At 41.3% G+C, this 18,018-nt stretch overlaps 1 protein-coding gene across 3 annotated transcripts in view; it reads left to right on the top strand.

Moving 5' to 3' along the window:
• The window catches only part of ubr3 (ubiquitin protein ligase E3 component n-recognin 3), a 79,241-nt gene extending 65,225 nt beyond the window's left edge, over positions 1-14,016 (top strand). For all 3 annotated transcript variants that reach the window (XM_061880059.1, XM_061880058.1, XM_061880061.1), the window contains 6 exons: positions 945-1,049; positions 1,217-1,342; positions 3,511-3,690; positions 7,612-7,821; positions 7,899-8,038; positions 12,106-14,016. In XM_061880059.1, coding sequence (XP_061736043.1) covers positions 945-1,049; positions 1,217-1,342; positions 3,511-3,690; positions 7,612-7,821; positions 7,899-8,038; positions 12,106-12,223 — 879 coding nt within the window. In that variant the 3' untranslated portion in view covers positions 12,224-14,016. The remainder of the gene's footprint in view (positions 1-944; positions 1,050-1,216; positions 1,343-3,510; positions 3,691-7,611; positions 7,822-7,898; positions 8,039-12,105) is intronic.
• Positions 14,017-18,018: the final 4,002 nt, after the last annotated feature.

The following is an 18,018-nucleotide window of genomic DNA, read 5'->3' as shown; positions in this document are numbered from 1 at the left end:
TATTAATTTATTACTTGTTTGTAGCAGATTAGCGTTTATATTTTACCTACTTACTGACACACACACTTCCTGGACACTGCATTGGGTACACCTACAAATGATAAAGCCCAGTCTTCCTAATGAATAACTAAACAATGTAGTTTAATTGTAGTGAGGTTCATTATAGTGAAAGACGCAGTGCACTTTTACACCACTGTGTAAATGGACATGAATACAATTGGATGTTGTTAGATTGAGCAAGTATAGTTCCAAAGTGCTTGTTCTAGCGGGTGTAAGAATGCTAGGACCACTTGAGTAGTATTTTCTTGGGGATTGCGCCTCATTACATCTGAAAACCTTTAAGGCTATCATGCATGCTCTGTCAAGGTCTCTGAGAACATGATCACCTTTCTATTTGAGATGTAATACATTCAGGAGACAGTGCCCGATAACATCCACTACATTATTATTAGGCTGACATTACTTTTAACTTGGACTTTTTCTTGAGAAGATATTTTCCCCGCTGTCCTTTTCATTTAATCCGTCTTTGGGAAAGTGATCTCCTTCTAAGATTTTGATGGCTCCTTTTTAGTTGATTTAGTTTAGGAATATCGATTTATTTATTTCACGCAGTAAAGACTGCTCAGTGTGTTGATAAGCTCACAGACATTGTCAGCGTAATTGAAACAGTCTTGTGATTCGAAAGCATTGAACAAATAATACATAAATAAGGCTTTTTAAAATGCACCCCGACAATTTACTTTTGCTGTTTTATATTCAAGAATCTTTCATAGTTGATTAACAAGTTAGACATAAAAATTATGGTTTGTATATACGCTGTCATTTATTATTTAAGAATTCAGACACATTGAGAAAAGGTCCTTGTTGGAAGGCTATTGTGGCTGCACAAATATGACATTTTTAGTTCCTGTAAAAGTAATTTCCATTGGTGTTTGTATTTTTAGGCTGCTGTAAATGCAGACATGTCTTCTGAAGCGCTGCTGAGTCACATTATCAGTGAGTTCTCCAACAGCAACAACGTCTATGCAGTGGACACGGAAAACACAATGGTGAGAGATTCCACTCTAATGGCTGCTACCTACATTTGTTTGGCTCCTCTTTATTTCCCCCAAACAATAAATCATTACTTCTGTAGCATGACAAGATATTATCCTGCTATAATCACTAAGCTGTCGGTTAGTTATTGATTGAGTGTCACTCTTCTTGGTCCTTGCAGCTGAGCTCCAGTGTGTGGTCTCCACAGTCCATGGAGTTTAACCTCCAGCAGTACTGCCTTCCCTTCCTCCGGCTCTCATGCCTTCTGCAGCATCATCTCTATGGAGACAACCTCACCGGCTGCTCGGTGCGTTTTTGTCGTCTGTGCCGCCCTGTGTATACCCTTCTAGTTGATCTGCCCAGATCAGTCAAGTTTCATCCTAATTCAATCTTAATTTGAAGCGTGGACAACCAGAACTGAGGTCAGGATTTGTTTTTTTTTAACCTGTGAGGACTGTTACAGCAGGGCTCAAAGTTTACCACGGCAACAGCATCGACCGCCCTCGTCATTTGCCGTCATGCCCTAAAAAATTGACCAACACGGGCGGCACAAACATGCCTTGACTTTTTACTTATTATTGGACGAGGGATGTAACAGTAAAATGTATAATGATCATTTGAGATAAAATTCCAGACGGTTGGTAATACCATATATTTTTTTAATTACCGAAAAACCGTCATTTATTAATGCCTTTTCGGCAACACAAAATCAGGCGTGTGCGCACCAGCGCTGGTTGGCTTTGTAACCATGGTAACCATGGCGGACCAACGACACAGACTTTGCTACGGAGTTTTCCTCTCAGAGTAAATGGAGCCAAGCGCCCAACACTGCTTTGCCTAACAATCAGTAATCACGATAACAACAATCTTAATTATTACTTTGGCCATAATTGGCAGCCCTAGATCTCATACATGAACACTATTTTTGTCTATACTTGGACAAAAAGCGCAGTAACGTCTTATGGTCATCAGGTGCCATCTTTCAACACTCGAGTAACACAACATAAACGCAACACAACAAATACCCAGAATCCTTTGCATCCATGACAATTCCTGACTATGTTATACAGCCCGCGAGCACCCCCCCCCCCGCGTGGTTGAGGTGGGCGGGGTTCGGTGCTCGCTCATTGTGTTGCGTTTATGTTGTGTTACTGTGAGGATTTTCTTCCGAAATGTGTTTGTCATTCTTCTTTTGTGTGGGTTCACAATGTGGCGCATATTAGTAGGAGTGTTAAAGTTGTTTATATCACAACCGTCAGTGTCCTCTGTGTTACCCAGTATACCTTGCAATCTTATACATGTGCCGATAGAAGCAGCGAAATGCATGTGTCCGGTCGGCACGCAAATAGCATCCCGTGAATGGCGGGCGCGATGACGTCCAAGAGGACGCAAATAGCATTCCGTGAATGGCGGGCGCGATGACGTTCAAGAGGACGTTAAGAGTAATATCATCACAGCACGCCCTTAATATTGTAGTCCGAGTGAAAATTGGAGAACGTTGACTCCGGGTGATGTCCGGGAGAGGCATTGAATTCCGGAATCTCCCCGCAACCATCTGGGGGGTCGGCGATTGTGCAGCTGAGCCGCATCAGAGCTGCCAAAGAGCCGCGGGTTGCCGACCCCTGATTTAAAGGTTAATAGAGGATTCCATAGAAACTGCTTCTGGTCATTTTGACCCCACTTGTGGAAGAGTGGGTGGTCATAAAAATGTTCTTACAGGGTTATTCTCTTTTAGTGGTAGCTGTGTTGTTGATCACCCTTTTTGCCAGTGAGTCAAAGTCTTGTATCAGTTTTGTTGTGGCGATACTAAAAAACTGATATTTGCTCAATTCTGTTCTAATATTTGGGGGGCCAGATTAAAAAGACCAACGGGCCATAGTTCGCCCATCCCTGTTCTAAAGCCTTTACCTGTTTGCCATGGTACAGCTGAGACACAGTATGTCTGCAGGCTCTCAATGGACGAGCAGTAGAAGGTAAGCAGCAGGTTGGAGCCCATGTTGTGCTTCCTGAGGACTCACTGTTTACGTAGAGACGGGGTGGGTCAGTCCACAGGGAGTTTTATGGTTTTCTATATATTAAGAGTTAGGTTGTTTGTTTGTTTAGAACACCAGGCTGCCGACATCAGAACTTCCTGTCTGTAAGCGACCTCGTCTCTAAACAGAGCAGCAGGTTGTGGATGGCCAGCTTGTCTAGTGCAAATGCTGCTCACTTAAATGTGGCCTGCCACGTGAGCCTTTTAAGTGACTATTGTTGGCGCGGCACCGACAGCAGTATGTTCTGCTCGTGGCAAACCACAGCATTCTTATAATGTTGTACTGGTGGGACAAAATCCTAATATACTGCTGACAAAGGCAGCTCACATGTGTCATTTCAGAGATGTTGGTGGAGCAGGCACTGCGTACACAAACAAAAAGCATGTTTCCATATTAAAGTGTGTGCCCTTCAATAATGAGTACATGCTGTGTTTGTCCCCAGGAGGAAGAAGAGTTCTCGTCCTTGGCCGTGTGCTTGGGACTGGTACACCACGCCTCTGCGCCATCAAACCCTGTGAACAGTGCCTCTTGTCTGGAGTGGGTGGTCAGCGCCTTTGAATTGGTCACACAGTGGTGTGCTGAGGTCAAAGGGCTCTCTCCGGCGCAGGCGGAGCTATCGCTGGTATGTGTGTAGCATACAAGTCAAGTCCAAAGAACACACAATTTGATTGTAGATGTTTACTCATATTTTTATTATATTTATTTAACTCATGCCTTTAACTTGTCATCTCTACTGTGGTAAACCTAGATGTTGTATATCATTAATCCTTTACATCTGGTGTACTCAATCATATTAGGCAGTGTTATTGGCTAAGTGCAGGTGCTTGATATGTGTAATCAAATACACTTGAGTTGTAATGTTGCACTTTCTTCCCCATCAAATAGCTGTCAAAATTCCAACTGCGGATTTTGTATACCGTGTCTTCCAGACTATACATCGATCAGTTTTTTTCCTACGGTTAAAACTCTGCGGCTTATAAACGATGCTGATCATTTTCAGATTTTTATTCACAAACGGTTATAATGTTTTGTATCCAACAAATATTGTTTCATAAAACTCAGACAGAGACAATGAAAAGGTGTGTTATTCTTTGGGCTACGACGCCATTTTTTGAAAGCTGCAGGTTAAACGTCTGCAGTATTTCCATTTAGTGCCTTGAACCGCATGTACAAGTGCTGTTTTTGTCTGCTAGTCATCCACAGCATTTCTACTTGTATTGTTTCTTCATTCATCACTCCAAGCAACGTTTTTAAGTTTTATAATATAACTAAAGCACTTCATACACACTCAACCGTCACATGTTTGATAATCATGTTTTCAATCAATCAATCAATCAATCAATGTTTATTTATATAGCCCCAAATCACAAATGTCTCAAAGGACTGCACAAATCATTACGACTACGACATCCTCGGAAGAACCCACAAAAGGGCAAGGAAAATCACACCCAGTGGGCAGGGAGAATTCACATCCAGTGGGACGCCAGTGACAATGCTGACTATGAGAAGCCTTGGAGAGGACCTCAGATGTGGGCAACCCCCCGCCCCTCTAGGGGACCGAAAGCAATGGATGTAGAGCGGGTCTAACATGATACTGTGAAAGTTCAATCCATAGTGGCTCCAACACAGCCGCGAGAGTTCAGTTCAAAGGAGGAGAAAAAGAAAAGAAGCAGAAGATCAACTGGTCTAAAAAGGAGGTCTATTTAAAGGCTAGAGTATACAAATGAGTTTTAAGGTGAGACTTAAATGCTTCTACTAAGGTAGCATCTCGAACTGTTACCGGGAGGGCATTCCAGAGTACTGGAATCACTAATAAGCCGGAGTCTTTTGAACGCAGATTTCTTGCCGGGACATATGGTACAATACAATCGGCAAGATAGGATGGAGCTAGACCATGTAGTATTTTATACCTAAGTAGTAAAACCTTAAAGTCATATCTTAAGTGCACAGGAAGCCAGTGCAGGTGAGCCAGTATAGGTATATATGTATGTATATATGTATATAAAGGTATATACAGTATAGGTATATATGTATGTATATATGTATATAAAGGTATATACAGTATAGGTATATATGTATGTATATATGTATATAAAGGTATATACAGTATAGGTATATATGTATGTATATATGTATATAAAGGTATATACAGTATAGGCGTAATGTGATCAAACTTTCTTGTTCTTGTCAAAAGTCTAGCAGCCGCATTTTGTACCAACTGTAATCTTTTAATGCTAGACATGGGGAGACCCCAAAATAATACGTTACAGTAATCGAGACGAGACGTAACAAACGCATGGATAATGATCTCGGCGTCTTTAGTGGACAAAATGGAGCGTCCATGCCTATTTGAACGTGTTGTTGTAAAGTAATTAGGCTAGCGTTGTTAGCATTAGCTAATATGCTAACACATATAAAAGTGTCTGTGTTAGTGTTATTAACTTACAATGGGATTGTTTTTGTATTGTTTCATTTTCACCAAATTCTCAGTCAATTCACTAAAAACTCACCGTGGAGTTATTCAGTGTGTCCATGACGGTGACTTCTGTTTTGTTTGATCAGCCGTTTTACTGCCGTGTTACAGGCAGCGGTTGAAAATAATTAATGTATGTGTAGCGGTCAAGTCCTATACTATGTCTTTGCACCTGGGGATAGGCCCCTCCCACCTGCAAAGACATACACCTGAGGATAGGCCCCTCCCACTTCCAAAGACATGCACCTGGGGATAGGCCCCCCCCACCTCCAAAGACATGCACCTTGGGATAGGCCCCCCCCACCTCCAAAGACATGCACCTGGGGATAGGCCCCTCCCACCTCCAAAGACATGCACCTTGGGATAGGCCCCTCCCACCTCCAAAGACATGCACCTTGGGATAGGCCCCTCCCACCTCCAAAGACATGCACCTGGGGATAGGTTGATTGGCAACACTAAATGGTCCCTAGTGTGTGAATGTTGCCTGTCTATCTGTGTTGGCCCTGCGATGAGGTGGCGACTTGTCCAGGATGTACCCCGCCTTCCGCCCCATTGTAGCGGAGATAGGCGCCAGCGCCCCCCGCAACCCCAAAAGGGAATAAGCGGTAGAAAATGGATGGATGAAATACTAAACCAAGTGCCAGAAATGCCAACATAAAAACAAAAATTTCTGTAGTTTACATTTAAAAATGTAAAAATGTAAATATCAACTTAAATATGCAATAAAAATTGTATGTGTTGAGATAATGGGGGGGGGCTTCACGGTGGCAGAGGGGTTAGTGCGTCTGCCTCACAATACAAAGATCCTGAGTAGTCTGGGGTTCAAATCCAGGCGCGGGATCTTTCTGTGTGGAGTTTGCATGTTCTCCCCGTGACTGCGTGGGTTCCCTCCGGGTACTCCGGCTTCCTCCCACTTCCAAAGACATGCACCTGGGGATAGGTTGATTGGCAACACTAAATGGTCCCTAGTGTGTGAATGTTGTCTGTCTATCTGTGTTGGCCCTGTGATGAGGTGGCGACTTGTCCAGGGTGTACCCTGCCTTCCGCCCGATTGTAGCTGAGATAGGCGCCAGCGCCCCCCGCGACCCCGAAAGGGAATAAGCGGTAGAAAATGGATGGATGGATGGAGATAATAGGGACGGGGCGTGTGTGTGTGTTGGTTTTCACGTGGCTTGAGTCAACATTCGCCGTTAGCTTGAAAAATGAATTGAGAACGGATGCCAATGGCATGAAACATATATATATATATATATATATATATATATATATATATATATATATATATATATATATATATATATATATATATATATATATATATATATATCCCCGCGACGGGAGGAGAATCACTCGCGGCATTTGGGTAAGCAGAGCAGAGAGTGAGAGCGTTGTCGTTCACTGAGTGATTCATGTCGTTAATCCGCGGTGAACGAATCGTTCACTCAGTCCCTCCCCCCGCCCCCACAATGAGTAGCTGGCTGCGTCATTCGCCGATGTCGAGGGTTCAGTGAGTCACAGAATGCGCCAGTTCCACTCATACCGGCATGGTCGCGGAACTGAGAAAGGAACCGAAGTTATTCGGTTCAGTATGTTCACTCAAAAGATTCATTTGTTGGAACGAATCATTCGCGAACGACACAACAATACCCAGGAACACCCCAGCCCCTCCTTAAGTAGACTGGCACTTGGCCTTGAGCCAACCCCTAAGTGACGTCATGAATGTGACGGACAGAAAGAGTACATGGCTCTGACAGTACGTAAATAAACATTCACAAAATATTTCTGTGTAAATAACTAATTATACAAAATCTATATGTGTGGTTTATAGTCTGGTATGGCTAATATATGCAAACATATTTGTTTCTTGTAAAATATATTGGATGCGTAGCCGCTTATATATTGGTGCGCTCTATACCCTGGAAAATACAGTATTGGTGGAAAAAGTCAAACATGTTTCCGTCTTGATTTGGATCCTGCTTGAATGAAATGGGTTCTGGGTAGAACTTGCATTTATGGCACAAGACGAGCCAGCTAAACGTTTCTTTGTCTTCACGTTGGTCCGGTGTAAAGACTTTGCTGGTCCAGGATCCGCAGTGGGCCGTGCCCCACCTCCTCCAGCTGCCTGACAACTACAACATCATCTTCCAGTACTACCACAGGAAGGCTTGCACCGCCTGCAAGAAGGTGCCGAAGGACCCCGCGCTCTGCCTTGTCTGTGGGACCTTTGTCTGTCTGAAGGGGGCTTGTTGCAAGCAGCAGGGTGTCTGTGAATGTGTTTTGGTAAGTAGCTGGAACTTTACTCGTCAGAAATGCCTTCACAAGTGACGACCTGACTTGTTCTTCTCGGCCATCGGCAGCACTCCCAACACTGTGGCGCAGCTACGGGCATCTTTCTACTGATCAACGCCTCAGTCATCATCATCATCCGCGGCCATCGTTTCTGTCTCTGGGGTTCTGTTTACCTTGATGCCCACGGAGAGGAAGACCGGGATTTACGGTACCACACACACAAACACGCTTTCCAATGAGTATAACATTTGATTACTGTACTTATTACATATTACGGAAGATTCCATATAAACTCATCCACCGCAATGTTGTGTTCGCGGGGCATTTAAAAGAATTAAGACTCGTTAAACAGATTTTGCAAAGATTAAGGCCTTAAATGCCATTAAAAAGCATTACATTCAAACGTTCGAGGCATTAAAGGAATTATACAATTGCAGGACTAGGCCGATGGTCTGTCTGTTTTCTTATCTTTGCCTGCGGCTTTCAAACTGGATGCAAGATGTCTCGTGAAGTCCGAAAGCGTAAAAAAATGCTGCCTCAATACGGCAAAATGAAACTGCTCTGGGGGCCCAAACTTTGCCATTCTTTGGTCACTTTTTTTTCCAAATTCCATTGTATGTTATACTCTTCTGACACCACCAGATGGCAATATAAGTGTCCACATATGTGGCCATAAGACCCCAATTCAGTAGTGTACACACTTTTGGAAATAAGAGCTAATAGGTGCTGTCCACGCATGTGGCCACTAATCCTTTAGAGGCGTTCAAAGAGATGACTATTAGGTAGGGCTGGGCAATATGGCCTTTTATTAATGCGTGGATATTTTTAGGCCATGTACGATACAGCATATATATCTGGATATTTTGCCTTAGCCTTGAATGAAGACTTGATGCATATAATGACAGCAATATGATGATTCTATGTGTCTACATTCAAACATTCTTCTTCATACTGCATTCATATATGCTACTTTTAAACTTTCATGCAGAGAGGGAAATCACAACTAAAAGTGTATTTATGAAACAATTATTAAACAGTGGCACAAACATTCATGTCATTTCCAAAACAGAAAGTGCAAGATTGTCAGAGACATTTTAAAAGAAGCTATGAGTGCACTTTTGTGCATGATGTCACTAAGATGACATATCAAAACACTATATTAAAGTGCACTTTTTGTACAGAACACCACTACAATAGTTTAAAACAAATAAAGTGCACTTTTGTGGATGATGTCACACAAGATATTTCAATAACTGTCAAATAAAAATGAGCCTCATAATAGGAAATCAAATAGTGTATTTCCTTCGCTATGTGGTAGGTTCCTGCAGACGTTGTCTCCTGTTTTTGACTATTTTTTGTGGATGTGGAAATGGAAGGCGCCAGGCTCAATCGAGTCAGCGCTGGTTGCTTTTGTGGGTGTGGCACCGGCCGAGATGTTGACATGTGGAGTTTCAAGCACTCCTTCATCTCTAGCAGGTGACTTTTCTAATGATGCTACAAATTAGTAGTGCTGTTACTTCTTGTAGCAACGCGTACTTGTCTGTTCAACATCTTCCTGCTTGAAGCCAAAACACCGCCAGACGATGGAAACCCTGGTGTTTTTCTTGAGTCAACTCTTCCTCCATTTGTTACCAGATTGGCACCTTCTTTCTCTCGTATTACCACTCGCACTGCTCTGCTAGCACCACCTGCCACAGCTAACTTTACCCATGCCGCTCCCTCTCTGCTCACGAGGGCGTGTGACGTTGCACGCGCGACAGTATGTCACGTATGTTAGAAGGTGCGCTTGTTTTATGTCTCTGTGAGAAGGAGAGACAGGAAAAGTGGGAAGAGCCTGGACTGTAATGCCCGCAGCTAAAAGCAACTGTGTGAGAACGTAACCTCCAATATCACCATATCGTCATTTTCTATATCGCACAGAGACAAACCCGCCATATATCCAGTATATTCCATATATCGCTCAGCCCTACTCGTAGGTATAATATATTAATCTGTTCATTCTTATTTAAGCCATACATTTATATGTATATGTGTGTGTGCATATGTGTATATATATATATATATATATATATATTAGGGCTGGGCAACGATTAAGAATTTTAATCGAAGTTAATCGCACTATTTCTCCGATTAATCGCGATTAACTGCATTGTATACGCAAAGCCCAATAATGAATTCAAAAGTAGTGCGTAGTGCACCTTTATTGGAATATTCTCCCACATGAACAAAAGCGCCAAAACATTTGTTGTGCAAACACAATTTAAATCAGTCCTTTTTAAACAGTAGCAGTTAAATAGCATATTTTATGAAAATCAACTCAAAAAATGTAAATACAAACATTTAAGCTTATTGCCACTGCCAGGGTATTTAAGTTATCCTGTTTGTTATGGAAAATAAATATAATCTACATACAAATCTCTGAGCCACAATCATAACATCTGAACAGGCAATTTCTGAGGTAACAGCAGAAACATTTTTTTTATCAGGGATCTTATGTTTAAAAAACCTATATTATAGGTAGTGGGCTGTTTTAGGGAATTTTTGTGTTTATTCTGCGTAGTGCACTTAAAATAATTATGACCATATCTAGGAATTGATATGATGGGAATTTTCCGATTGTTTGCTTGGTGCTTTGATAAACTGAAGGCATCATATACATGGTACTATATTGTGATGTTATGAGAACTACCCTACCCAGCATGCAACAGGAGTGAGGAGCATGCGCGGTAGCCCGGTATAGGTTGTGTCGCCATGACGGCATCTTGTATGTTGTGATATGCACGCTCTGAAAGCAAACGTTAAGAACTCAGCCAACACTCCTGGTCTGCATTATTCATAAATAGACAGACAACACATATACTCCGCTGCTTCACAGGCCGCTGGATGTAGCCGGCAAAGTATTCCCGTGCTAGCTAGCCGGTCTAGCAAGCACGCCTCATTCAGTCCAAAACGGCCCGATCTATCCACATTCAGAATTGTCTGGCGGTCGTAAGTGATCCCGGAGTGACCACGCTGTAAGCCAGCCAGGAAATTTGCAGAATTGTCCAGTATTTTTGCCAAATGTTCCATCTTTACCAAGAGCTCCTCGATGGCGAAGTACATCCGGGCGACGCCATCTTGTTAAGAAAAGGCGTTAACAAAATAAAAGCATGTAAACAACATACGCAAATGTGCGATAAAATAATTGTCGGCGTAAATAGATTGATGAGTTAACGCGTAATTAACGCATTAATTTGCCCACCCCTAATATATATATATATATACATATCCATCCATCCATCCATCCATTTTCTACCGCTTATTCCCTTTCGGGGTCGCGGGGGGCGCTGGCGCCTATCTCAGCTACAATCGGGCGGAAGGCGGGGTACACCCTGGACAAGTCGCCACCTCATCGCAGGGCCAACACAGATAGACAGACAACATTCACACTCACATTCACACACTAGGGCCAATTTAGTGTTGCCAATCAACCTATCCCCAGGTGCATGTCTTTGGAAGTGGGAGGAAGCCGGAGTACCCGGAGGGAACCCACGCAGTCACGGGGAGAACATGCAAACTCCACACAGAAAGATCCCGAGCCTGGATTTGAACCCAGGACTGCAGGACCTTCTTATTGTGAGGCAGACGCACTAACCCCTCTACCACCGTGAAGCCCTTATATATATATATATATATATATATATATATATATATATATATATATATATATATATATATATATATATATATATATATATATATATACATTTGCATGAATTTTTACATTAAAAAAAAACAGTGGTACCGGTTTTTCCATTGCATTTAATGAAATTCCATGGATTTTTTTATTTTATATGCTCTAAAAAAAACAACAACCTGTGGCTTTTACGGTAAAATTGTGTGCCATTTTTATGCAGTAAAGATTTAGTTTTGTGCAGCGTACATAAAAAAAGACATTGTAATCAAATGCATTACCAATCATACACATATATTATATATAGACATTTATATTCATAGCGTGTATGATTATAAATGTTAAAAGCGGCCCCCTGAATGCTCACCATAACTGCCATGAAAACCAGTTTGACACGCCCGGTTTAGACAACTTGTGTCCAGACTTTTTTCAGCGGTAAAAACCAGTGTTTGATATTAATAATAATAATAACTTGGATTTATATCGCGCTTTTCTAGACACTCACAGAGAAGTGGGACTCAACATTCATTCATATTGAGGTCCACAAACTTTATTTTCATGTCTCACTCTTGCCTTTCACCCTCTTTTTGTGTTCTCTGCAGCCGTGGCAAGCCTCTGTTCTTGTGTGCAGAGAGGTATCGAGTGTTGGAGCAGCAGTGGGTGTCACACACCTTTGATCACATCAATAAGCGCTGGGGGCCGCACTATAACGGACTCTAAACATCCTCCACTTTCAAGGTGCAACATTGAAGGCAAAGTGTGTGTGATTGTGTCCTTTGACAGAAAAACTCCACTGGCGCTGCCGTGGCCTCGCTTTGTGTCAGGTTTGGTGTTCAATCATCAGCCCGACACTTTAACACGTGTGTGCAGTTCACTATTTTATCATGTAGGTTGCAAACAGTTTGGACATGCCAGATTAAAACAAAAAAAGAGCACAATTTCCTAGAAATGTGCTTTGTTTTGGATTAGGCTTAATAAGGCTGTCATGGGTCTATATATGAATATATATGACACAATAATTATCCCTGCACTATTTACAATGAGGTTAATGCATATTATCCCTTTTAGTTGGTTTCAGCTGCAGCATCACATGACATCCACACACTCTACAAGTTTTTTGCAAAAGAGCAAAAATACTTTTTTTGGGGGGGGAGGTCGAGTTGCAATCCATCCTCAGGAAATGTTGTTGTTGTTGTTTTCCTGTCTAAATAACTTTTAGATATTTAAATACAAATAAATGCTGCTGCTCATTGTTAATGTAATTTTAACTTCTGTATAGGTTGTGCGCTGAAATTGAGCAAAACTCACTTTTAACGTTGAAGAACGTCTTTACACTCACTGAAGTTAAGAGTTCTGCCTAAGCTACCTTTTTTTTTCTTTGGATAGGCTTGCATGTGGTGAAAATGTATCTTTCAAGTCAAAGCAACGAAGGTGTGGAAATATATAGTTGATATCAATTTAAAAAAAGGAATGAACTGCATTACACAGCAGTCTAAAAGGAAAATGTCATGGCTTACAGCAGAATCCATCACTCCTTCTGTTCATTCCCTCAACAAACTTAACAGATATGAAGTATTTTCATGAAAAGGTAACTAAACATTATATTGAGGCTTCTCGGCTGAGGAATGATGACTACAGTTTTGATGACTACAGTCCAGGCTAAAAGTTAGGACACACCTCATTTCTTTATTTCCATGACTATTTACATTGTAGATTGTCACATCAAAACTAGGAATGAACACATGTGGAGTTATGTACTTCACAAAAAACATGTTTTATATTCTAGTTTTTACTCTGATTACTGCTTTGCACAGTCTTGGCATTCTCTCCATGAGCTTCAAGCACACCTGGGAAGTGAAAACCATTTCAGGTGACTACCTCTTAAATATAAAACATGTTTACGCATTTTTTTTGTGAAGTACATAACTCCACATGTGTTCATTCCTAGTTTTGATGTGACAATCTACAATGTAAATAGTCATGGAAATAAAGAAATGAGGTTTGGCTGCATGTCAAACACATTCCTCATCCGGCTGCCATTTCTAGTTTATTCCAAGGTTACATGACTTGAGTATTTGCTTCACAAAGTTCATGTTCACGCTATCTTTAACAAAGTGTCTTAGTTACTTTTTTTTTTTGGGGTGGAACAGCTTTTCTTTTTTCCGGAACAGAATATTCTTTCAGTCGTGCCTGCGAGATGTTGTGGTGGCTTTGGTTTAAGTTGACAATTGGGGTGAAAAAAGCTGGCTGAAATCATGCATGCTGCTCTCTTTTCTGTTTACTGACTTGCACCTCCTCATCAAGTTTGCAGTTCCCACTTTGTAAATGACCGCAAAGCAAATAATGAGTGTAAATTGTGATGGAAAGCTCTTGTGTGTTCTCCTGTGTGATTGAAGAGAGGATACAGTACATTACTGTTGGTGCAGAATCATACTTTCTGATTTTCACCAGAAAGTACGACTTGGACATTTAATGTAACATGTAAAATATGTGAATAAAATATAAGCACACCGCTTGATGTCATTTGTCTTTTGTTTTGTGACGTTGTTCACTTCTTGTACGGACGGCCAGGTTGACTTTTAGGCAGTCCAGTCTTCCGATAATGAGACACATATTTGTCTGAATGCTCCAAACATTCACACAAATATGCTTTTCTACTTCTTCTCCAGATTTTGCACGCTCTACCTTCCACATTTTTCACCCAATTCAAACCATTCCAACTTCAAACTGTTCAGCCTATTCGGGAATCGTGGGTTTTCCCTTGAAAAATTCACAGAATTCCCAGTTTTATGGGACATTTTTCCCCATTCAAAATGAATTGGACATTTTTCCAACTTTCGCCATTTCCACATTTTTCAAGCTTTTCAAAACATCACACCAATTTGGACATTAAAACTACCTTTTTTCCATCTTCAAAAAAATTCCAGGATTTTTCAGAATTCCTGGTTTTCCAAAGCCCTATTTCCACCCTTTTTTCTGGCGACTATACTCCAGCATTTTTCAACCGTTCCACCGTAAAAACATTCCTCTTAAGTAAGTCAAAAAAACTGTTTTTTTGTTTACTGGAAAAAGTCTCGGTTTTCCAACAATTCCAGGAAATGTGTGTGAACGACTCACACTGTCGTCGCTCGGGTTCCATGGACCACTCAGGAAGGACATTGCTTTGAGCAGATTTGACTCCTTTATTTCTTTCAAATAAAGCTTTTTCTTCAGGTCAGCTCGCTTTTCAGCTGCTCCTCTCCACTGCTCACTCACAGTCCGCTTTTCAGCCGCCGCCGTCGTCGTCCTTGTCTGCTCGTTGCTTCCGCTACTCGGTCGCTGCTGCGGGCTCTCCTCCTCCCCTTTCATACATCGTGAGGAGATAAGTTAGTTGTGTACTGGTGCGCGGTCCACACACCTGCACATAATTGCGGCGTCGCTCCCGGCACGCCCCGCCTCTCCGCTCGGCCGCATTCTCCGCCTCCTTGCCGTCCGTCGGACCGTCGGCTCCGCCTCTTCACAATCCGTAATAGCTTTTCTCAATTCAACATGTTAGTACTTCAACATTTCTCAACCGATATGAAAAATTTCAACACCGACCATTTCAACCCATTCAGAATATTCAAGTTTTTTTGTTTTTTTTTCAATTTCCCCAAAAAAATCCCGCTTTTGCGGAAATTCCCCAATTTTTGGGAAATTCCCACTTAACCAATGGAACATTTTTCAAAGTCCCACAAGTCCAACTTCAAACTGTTCGGCCTATTCGGGAATCACGGGTTTTCCCTTGACAAATTCCCAGAATTCCCGGTTTTCCGGGACATTTTTCCCCATTCAAAATGAATTGGCCATTTTTCAAACTTTTGCCATTTCCATATTTTGCAACCTCTTCAAACCATTCTGCCTTCAAAACATTCCACCATCCTGGACATTCAAACTACCTTTTTTCCATCTTCAAAAAAATTCCAGGATTTTTCAAAATTCCTGGTTTTCCAAAGCCGTATTTCCACCCTTTTTTCTGGCGACTATACTCCAGCATTTTTCAACCGTTCCACCGTCAAAACATTCTTCTTAAGTAGGACAAAAAAACAAGTTGTTTTTTGAACTGGAAAAAGTCCCGGTTTTCCCACAATTCCAGGATTCCCGTAATCCCTTTTCTCAATTCAACATGTTAATACTTCAACATTTCTCAACCGATTTGAAAAATGTCAACACCAACCATTTCAACCCATTCAGAAGATTCAAGTTTGTTTTGGTTTTTTTTCATTTTCAAAAAAAAAAAAAAAATCCTGCTTTTGCAGAAATTCCCCAATTTTTGGGAAATTCCCACTTAAACCAAATGGACATTTTTCAAAGTTCCACAAGTCCCCCATTTGTCATCCGATTCAAACCGTTCCAACTCCAAAATATTCAGCCTGTTCAAAACTGTGTGTTCTCCTTCCGCAATTTTAAACAATTCCTGGATTTCCAAGAATTCCCAGTTGGCTGCAGGGACATTTTCCCCATTCTAAATGAATTGTCCATTTAACAAAGTGTTAACAAAGTACAAAAATGAAGAACCATGATAAACATTCTGATTTTACTCACACATTCATTTTCAAAATAATCTGACTTATCTCATCGTATGGATTAAAATTCAAGCAATTATTTATTTATTTATCTATTTGTATTGTGATTACTTATTACTTATGGAGTATACATTGTGAATACATTGAGAACAGGAAGTGAACAAAAGTTTTAGCAACTGTTATGTAAAGAAAAGGGGTAGGATTAAATAAGCTCTGCTTCTTCCTCCTCCTTTTCGAACATGTTGGAAAGAGAAACTGGAAATTGTGATGTATCATGTTGTATGCTTGCATGTTCGAAATAAACTCAAACTCAAAAAAACTCAATTTTTTAAACTTCCACAATTCCCACATGTTTCCACCTATTCAAAACATTCCAACATCAACACATTCCACTCATCCAACTAACACTTTCCCAAGTTCCCAACCAACTTCCGTTTCTCCTGGAAATTAAACTCTTCAAAATTCAAACCATTCCAACTATTCTTACATTCATACCACATTCTGTCAGCATTTCACTTCAACTTCAGCATTGGAGCATTCACACATCATCTAGTCCTTTATCACCTATAAGTCCAAGCCTGGACAGCAACAAGTGCAGAGTGTTGCTAATCCACAAATTGTATCAAAGTTTCCCATCAGGTCTTGCATTTAATGAATGAACTGACAACAATTGTCCTACATGTCTTTGAACTTACTGCCAGTATGGATGTGGAGTAGGCCTTACATTTTATTCATTGTATTCTGAAAAAGTCACACATTAGATCATGGGTGAAAAACTGTAATTTCATTTGGCCTTTGAGGCAATATCAAATTAAGATTAGAGCTGGCGGCGATGCTTCTGTAACACTGCATTCACCGCTGATACTCGTACTTGCCAACCCTCACGATTTTCCCAGGAGACTCCCAAAGTTCACTGCCCCTCCCATAATAGATATATGTAGACTGCAATATGACTCAAGTAAACAACACCAACGTTGTATGTTCCATTGAAAATATAGAACATTACACACGGCGCTCAAAAATCTGTCAAAATATTTTAGTATGACTTTGGTAAGCTATGAAGCCACACCGCTTGATGGATGGTACTGTGCTTCAACATAGGAGTATTATTATGCTGTGTGTGTGTAAGGTAAGACATTATCTGCTGTTTTGTTTCGCAATATTATGCAAAAGAGACTTTTTTTTTTACATTTGGTGCCTGCTGATGTGTATTTGGGATCTACTTTTAAGTCCTGAAAATTTTTTCCATCCCCTTTGTAGTCGGTGCAGACGCCGAAGTTGATAAGCTTCTTCTTTTCTCTTTTCTCTATCTTCTTGTTATGTGACATTCACCCTCCACTGTTGCCATTTCTAATATAAAGTAGTGTAAAGTTCTTACTTATATCAATCAATCAATCAATCAATGTTTACTTATATAGCCCTAAATCACTAGTGTCTCAAAGGGCTGCACAAACCACCACGACATCCTCGGTAGGCCCACATAAGGGCAAGGAAAACTCACACCCAGTGGGACATTGGTGACAATGATGACTATGAGAACCTTAGAGAGGAGGAAAGCAATGGATGTCGAGCGGGTCTAACATGATACTGTGAAAGTTGAATCCACAATGGATCCAACACAGTCGCGAGAGTCCAGTCCAAAGCGGATCCAACACAGCAGCGAGAGTCCCGTTCACAGCGGAGCCAGCAGGAAACCATCCCAAGCGGAGGCGGATCAGCGTCGCAGAGATGTCCCCAGCCGATACACAGGCAAGCAGTACACGGCCACCGGATCGGACCGGACCCCCTCCACAAGGGAGAGTGGGACATAGAAGAAAAAGAAAAGAAACGGCAGATCAACTGGTCTAAAAAGGGAGTCTATTTAAAGGCTAGAGTAAACAAATGAGTTTTAAGGTGAGACTTAAATGCTTCTACTGAGGTGGCATCTCCAACTGTTACCGGGAGGGCATTCCAGAGTACTGGAGCCCGAAC

Source organism: Nerophis ophidion, linkage group LG19 (assembly GCF_033978795.1).
Source record: "Nerophis ophidion isolate RoL-2023_Sa linkage group LG19, RoL_Noph_v1.0, whole genome shotgun sequence".
Taxonomy (NCBI): domain Eukaryota; kingdom Metazoa; phylum Chordata; class Actinopteri; order Syngnathiformes; family Syngnathidae; genus Nerophis; species Nerophis ophidion.
Note: the sequence above shows the minus strand (reverse complement) of the source record. Positions and strands in the feature narration are given on the sequence as shown.